The sequence below is a fragment of the Bison bison genome, unplaced genomic scaffold (assembly GCF_000754665.1).
Source record: "Bison bison bison isolate TAMUID 2011002044 unplaced genomic scaffold, Bison_UMD1.0 scf7180017864252, whole genome shotgun sequence".
Classification (NCBI taxonomy): Eukaryota; Metazoa; Chordata; class Mammalia; order Artiodactyla; family Bovidae; genus Bison; species Bison bison.
In genome coordinates this window covers 2,356,657-2,363,599 of record NW_011494824.1, presented here as the reverse complement: position 1 = coordinate 2,363,599, position 6,943 = coordinate 2,356,657, and the positions used below count along the sequence as shown (strand labels likewise).

Below are 6,943 nucleotides of genomic sequence, written 5' to 3'. Positions count from 1 at the left end.
CTCTCTCTTTAACAGACAAAAAAAAGCATATAACATTTTTAACTGAGATTAATAGATACATACTACTATATAAAAAATAGGTAAATAAAAAGGGCCTGCTGAATAGCACCAGGAACTATATTCAATATTTTGTAAAACCTTTATTGGAAAAAACTGAAAAAGATATATAAGTGTGTGTATATATATATATCTGAATACACACACACACACACACACACACACACATATATATATATATATAGCTGAATCACTTTGATATAGACCTCAAACTAACAACATTGAAAGCCAACTAGACTTCAATAAAAATAGGAAAATTCCATACACATAGGAAAATTCCAAGTAGGGCATACAAGATTTGGAATATTTATTCAAAATCAATTTATTAACGTATACATCACCTAATAATCCTAGCAACTGATTATAATACATGTATATTATACCTATAAATGGCATTACTGTGACTATGGCTCTGGAAGGAATAGACGAACAGTAAGTAACTGTGGATATATTTCTGCCTTTATATTAGCTTACTACTTGTCTTTACTTTCCTTTCTTCTTCAGTTGTTCTACAAAGTAGTCATTACAAGCGACCGTCAGAGCTGCCACCATGACTACGAATTCATTAAAATCCACTTCATTGTCCTTGTTGGCATCCAGGTCCTGCATAATCTTATCAACCAGCTCGGGATCCTTCTGGCACTAAAAGGAAAAAGAAAACTTCTAACTCCCAGGTTTTTAGGTTCATGACAACTGAAATCACCCCTTCCCTTTATCTACATTAAAGTCTTCATTTCCATTTTTAGCATTGAAAGCAATTTCCAAGAGTCTATTTGCAGGTGTGTTTGAACCCGGGCACATATCTAAGTGAGTCTGGGCCTCTGCCCCCAGTCCCTAGAGTCCTCAGACCTAAACACCAAGAGGAGCAAACAGCAACACATCAAAGTGAGCTGCTGATGCTGAAAATGCATTTACCAGATAGCACAGGTGGAGGGCCAGAACCGGGGGAGGCAGCAGTTGTCGGGGGGTGTGGGGGGACATGAAAAGAAGGAAGCTTTGAAGCCAACCAGGGAGCGTGAGTGACTGCCATTTACCAACAATGAGACTTGGAGCAAATCACTTAACATGTTAACAGTTCCTTTTTCATCAAATAAGGAGAATAATATCTCCTACAAATTGAGGGGATATCTCAATACACTTTTATGAGCACTTAGCACCAGGTTAGATTTAGCAAATAAAAATTCAGGACACCCAATCAAATGTGGAATTCAGATGAACAATGAATACTTTTTTGGTACAAGTATTGTCCCCAATAAGTATGTCATATTATATATTATCCGACAGCCTGTTTTGTGTATCACAAAACAAAACAGCTGCTGCTGCTAAGTTGCTTCAGTCGTATCCGACTCTGTGGGACCCCAGAGATGGCAGCCCACCAGGCTCCCCCGTCCCTGGGATTCTCCAGGCAAGAACACTGGAGTGGGTTGCCATTTCCTTCTCCAATGCATTAAAGTGAAAAGTGAAAGTGAAGTCACTCAGTCGTGTCCGACTCTTAGCGACCCCATGGACTGCAGCCTACCAGGCTCCTCCGTTCATGGGATTTGCCAGGCAAGAGTACTGGAGTGGGGTGCCATTGCCTTCTCCAAAACAAAACAGAGGCACCCAATAAAGGGTAGATCTTATAAGAATGACTCCATTTTATTGGTGGAAAGGAAAGCAAGGAGCCCATTGAGGAAAGCAAGGTTCAGAAAGGATGGGGCTATGTGGCACCCACTTTTCCTATAATTAGAGGTTGATGAGAAATGTTTCCCAAAGTATAGTTCATTTCCTCCAAGAATTCCCCATTGTCCTCTTATTAGCTGCCAACCACTAAATGGCTGGACATTTAAATTGAACTGATCAATTCAATCAAAAACAATCACAAATTTCACTTGAATAAATCAATGTGCCAAGTTTCACTTACTGAGTCTTTTATTCTAAATATTACATGACAGTTGCCAAATTGAATTTGAAAAATAAAAATGTTCTTGGGGACTCCTAAAATTACTAAAAAGGTATTGTATGTTAAATTTTTAAAAATTTTTCCCATAGAGGGTGGGGATAAAAGATTGTCATAATTACTACTGTCTTAACACAGCATTTGGACAGAATAACATCATGCCAGGCTACAATGTAGAAGGCAATGGCACCCCACTCCAGTACTCTTGCCTGGAAAACCCCATGGACGGAGGAGCCTGGTGGGCTGCAGTCCATAAGGTTGCTAAGAGTCAGACATGACTGAGCGACTTCACTTTCACTTTTCACTTTCATGCATTGGAGAAGGAAATGGCAACCCACTGCAGTGTTCTGGCCTGGAGAGTCCCAGGGACGGGGGAGCCTCGTGGGCTGCCATCTATGGGGTCGCACAGAGTCGGACACAACTGAATTGACTTAGCAGCAGCAGCAGCAGCAGGCTACAATGTGTACTAAAACTCCAAAGCTCCAAAAACACCAGAGTGAGCATTTTCCTCAGGGTGGGCGCCAGACACTCCATTGTAAGGTTTCACCTGTGGATTTATTCAACTCCTGGCTGTTTTGAGATGTACATCTGTTTGCTGTTCAGCTGGTCACGGGCCAGACATCTCTTGCCTCAGTCCCAATCAACTTGCTCTTGGCTGACAAACTTGCTGGTCTTTATCACTCACTAGGAAATTCGCTACCGCAGCATGCAGTACCCCTGGCTTCATTTCTGGCCCCAAACATCACATTTTCTCATTTACAGACAGCCGGATAGAGCTCCAGGTCATGTCACTGGTGTAACTACAGCTCCAAGTGTAACTAGCTGTGCTTTTGCTGCACTAGGGCATTGAATAATTGACAAAAGCCTCAGATATAATTTCCAACACCTGGAAACCCTACACCCCGCCCCAGACACCATGGAAAGGGGTACGTGCCCACAGACACAGCAAAGGTCCTAGTGTTTGCTCCCCAGTATTTAGAATCTTGATAGGAATTACGTGGTGTGGACCGAGCCCAGGAGACGGTATTCACAGAGGCTGTCCCTGGACGGGCACAGCTTCCACCCTCACCTGAACAGGGAGGACAGCCAGACTCACCGAGAGGAATTCTGTGAGCTCTCGCTGCAGGAGCATCTTCAGCTCCCCCTTGTTGAGCTTGAACCTGTCTCCTTCCCTGCAGGAGTAGCGGTGGAAGGTTCTAATCATGATGTTCATGGCAATCTCCAGCTGGGTGGGCATGCTGGCAGCAGAGGGGAGCACTCCAGGGCGGGCCACCAAAGCCGGGGAGAAAACGCTTGTGAAGGATAAGCCGGTGGAGAAACACCAACACCTTCATTAAAACGAAATATTGCCATCCCCTGCTCAGCTCACACCCCAAGGGATGGTTGTTAAAGCAGAATAATCCTCAATTAACCAAGTGTTCTGACTCTCTAGGGAAAGCTCCAGAGATCTCTGCGGGTGAGTTTTTTCCTCCTCCCCTAATCCCCTCTCCTCCCTGATGGAGCTGGTTCAGAGTGTTTGGAAGTTAGCAATCAGACAACAAATTCAGAGCTGTGATAAAACACAGGCTAAAAAATAAACAAAAAGGGAAAGGAAACACGTAACTTCATACCTGTTCAGCCAACACAGGACTCCATCAACAGGTGTTTATACAATTAAACTCTAACCATTTATACTCGGGGTTGGGGGGCATCCGCCTCAGCACATCTGCTTCCAAGAAGATGAAAATTGCCAGTGACAAGAGATTCAAGTGGAAATAACTCTGAGCCTGTTTTTAACCAGGAAAAGGAACAGGTGTGAGCTGCTACCCCAAGGGCCATCAAGGAAAGGCTGGCCTTCACCCTGAGCCCTGGAGGAGAAGGCGAAGAGGTAAAGAGCCTCCAGTTACCCCTCATTAAGGGGAATGTGGGTACAAACGCGGTCAGTTGCTAGGAAGTCGCTGATTGGAAAGAAATCTAAATATAGAGAAGCAGAGAAGAAACACTGGTTCAAACCTGGAGACTCCTCAGCAAGGCCAACAGCGAGGTCAAGGGAACACACTCAGAGAAGACCTGTTAAACTCATCCAATGGACAGGGACTTATTTAGCTTTAAAAAAAAAAGGGGGGGTGGTGGATGAGAAAGCTCTGTGCGTGCCAGTTTAGAAAGGGAAAAAACAGCGACTCTGGGTATGTAGGAAAGAAATAAAAATAAGGATATATATGTGTTCCCTGGTCAGGGAACAAAGATCTCCCACATGCGGAGAGGCACAGCCCCCCCCAAAAAAAGTGTATGTTTGTGCATATATACTTGAATATGCCTAAGCAATTACTTGAAAGTTTACAAAAGAAAGTAAAAAAAAGTAGTAGCTACAAGGGTCGAGATGGAAACAGAGAGGTTGGGAGTAGGATTTCTCATTTACCCCTTTCAAACTGATTTTAACTTTTTCAGTTACAGTACTGTATTGCCTAATTAAAAAAGGAAAGAAAGAAATCCATGGAATGAAGCCCTTGAAGCCATGTATGCAGGAATCCACGGTGGGGAATTTCCAAGTGAGAGAAACTTACCAAAGAAAAAGTCACTGGAAAAACCAAAGCCAGAGACTGGCCACTGTGCTTTCAGCGCTGCTTGTGCTCAACCTGAATTATATGGAAAGCGAACCAGTTATCCCCTTTGTATCTCCTTTCACAAGCCAGTTGGGCTGTGTCCTCAGCCAGCCCACTCCCGTCCTTCTCGTCATCAGGCAGCCCACGGGACCTCCCGAGAGGTCTCCAGAGACGCTGTCACCTTGTACCTAAAGCTCAGTTCTCAAAAAAATAATTTTAAATTAGCTTTTTTTATTATGAAAGTAATAATGCATGTGGTAAAATAGTGTTCTGAATACTCAAGAGTATGAAATAAAAGTAAACTTCTCTCCACCATGTCCCACCGGAGTTCTTCCCGGTGTACACTTACCTGCGTGAGAAGCAGGATCGCGGTGGTGGAAAGCATGGATCGCCTGTCTCCAGCTCTCACCTCTGTCCCCGATTAGCTATGGGATCCTGGGCTAGTCATCTACACTCTGTCCCCATTTCCCAATCTGTTTAGACAGGATCACGGTAGTGCCTACCCAAAAGAAAGGATTAAACAGGTGCCTGGAACGTACTGAGTGTTTTGTTTGTATCAGCTATTATTATCCTTATAGAAAAAAAGATACATTTATCATTTATATAATTATATGTAATATTATGGGCTTCCCAGGTGGCACTAGTAGTAAAGAACCCACCTGCCAATGCAGGAGATATAAGAGACTCAGGTTTGATTCCTGAGCAGGGAAGATCCCCTGGAGGAGGGCATGGCAACTCACTCCTGGAGAATCCCATAGACAGAGGAACTTTGTGGGCTACAATCTGAAGAGTCACAGAGAGTCAGATACCACTGAAGCAACTTAGCGTGCACACATACAATAGCATTAACACATGTGCACTTTGTTTTTTTAATTAATATAAATCTTACTATATCAACACAGAGATCTACTCCATTCTTCACTGAGATTGTGTGTTATTCCATTGGATGCATATCCCTACATATAATCATGAAATATTTGTCAGGTACTGATGTTATGCTAGGCCCTGGGTCAATACAGGAGAAGAACCTTGCCCAGAAAATCTCATTGCTTTTTATACTGGGGCTGTGTTAAGTAGAGAGAATGCAGGAAATGCTGTACCTTTTTCATGTTGGGTCTACTAACCAAGAACTCCCCAATGGCTTTGTGACTATACTCTCCTGATCTGCTCATTTCTGAATGCAATTTCTTTGACTCCTAAACGTTGGCAATTTTAGCCACTCCTATCATTTCCCTGGTGGCTCAGATAGTAAAGAATCTGCCTGCAATGTAGGAGACCCGGGTTTGGTCCCTGGGTTGGGAAGATGCCCTGGAGGAGTGAATAGTAACCCATTCCGGTATTTGTGCCTGGAGAATTCCATGGACAGTGGAGCCTGGCGGGCTGCAGTCCATGGGGTCAAAATGAGTCGGATGTGACTTAGTGACTGACACTTAAAATTTCAGTCACTCCCCAAATCGTATCTTTTGACCCAGAGTTCTCTACTAATCTCCAAAACCACTATCCAACCGCCTGCTGGACCCCATTCCTACGCATGTCACACAAGCTTCTCACACTCTGTGAGGACCAAAGCCAAACTCACACCCTCTCCCCACCCACCCGCTCCTCCTGCTCCTGTCACCCCACATCTGGCACTGTTTGTAAATATCAGTTGAATTCATCCATTTCTCCCCATCCTTCACCACCTCCAGGACTTGGTGATTTGGAGTCTCATTTCTGTGAGAGCTTCCTTACTGCTCTCTCTACTCACTATTCCCTTTCATCCTGCTGTCAAGAGTAGTTAATCTAAAACACAAATCAACAGCCACACTCCTGGGCATTCATCCATCTGAATGAATGCCTTCTCCGTCATCCATCTGACCTGCCTACAAACTGACCAAAATGCTGTGCTCTCTCCTTCCCTGCCTTAGCTGTTCTGGGCCAAGCACCTAGAAAGCTAATTCTGTCACTCCTCGAGGCTCCGTTCAAATATCTCCTCTTCGGAGAAGGCAATGGCACCCCACTCCAGTACTCTTGCCTGGAGAATCCCATGGATGGAGGAGCCTGGTGGGCTGCAGTCCATGGGGTCGCTAGAAGTCAGACACAACTGAGCGACTTCACTTTCACTTTTCACTGTCATGCATTGGAGAAGCAAATGGCAACCCACTCCAGTGTTCTTGCCTGGAGAATCCCAGGGACGGGGGAGCCTGGTGGGCTGCCCTCTATGGGGTCGCACAGAATCGGACATGACTGAAATGACTTAGCAGCAGCAGCAGAAGTTTTCTTGCAAGCTTCCCAGTTGCTCACCTTTTCCTCTGACAGGTGTCCACCTCTGCTCTCACTCGTCCCCTAGAGCACCTCCTTTTCTTTTTTATCACTTTTTTTTTGG

At 44.5% G+C, this 6,943-nt stretch overlaps 1 protein-coding gene across 1 annotated transcript; it reads right to left on the bottom strand.

The window, feature by feature from the left end:
• Positions 1 to 540: 540 nt before the first annotated feature.
• Positions 541 to 3,233, bottom strand: S100Z (S100 calcium binding protein Z). Its single transcript, XM_010847617.1, has 2 exons — positions 3,093 to 3,233; positions 541 to 699 (listed from the first exon to the last, which is right to left on the bottom strand). The coding sequence occupies exons 1-2, from the start codon at positions 3,231 to 3,233 to the stop codon at positions 541 to 543; spliced, it is 300 nt and encodes a 99-aa protein (XP_010845919.1).
• Between the last annotated feature and the right edge of the window lie 3,710 nt (positions 3,234 to 6,943).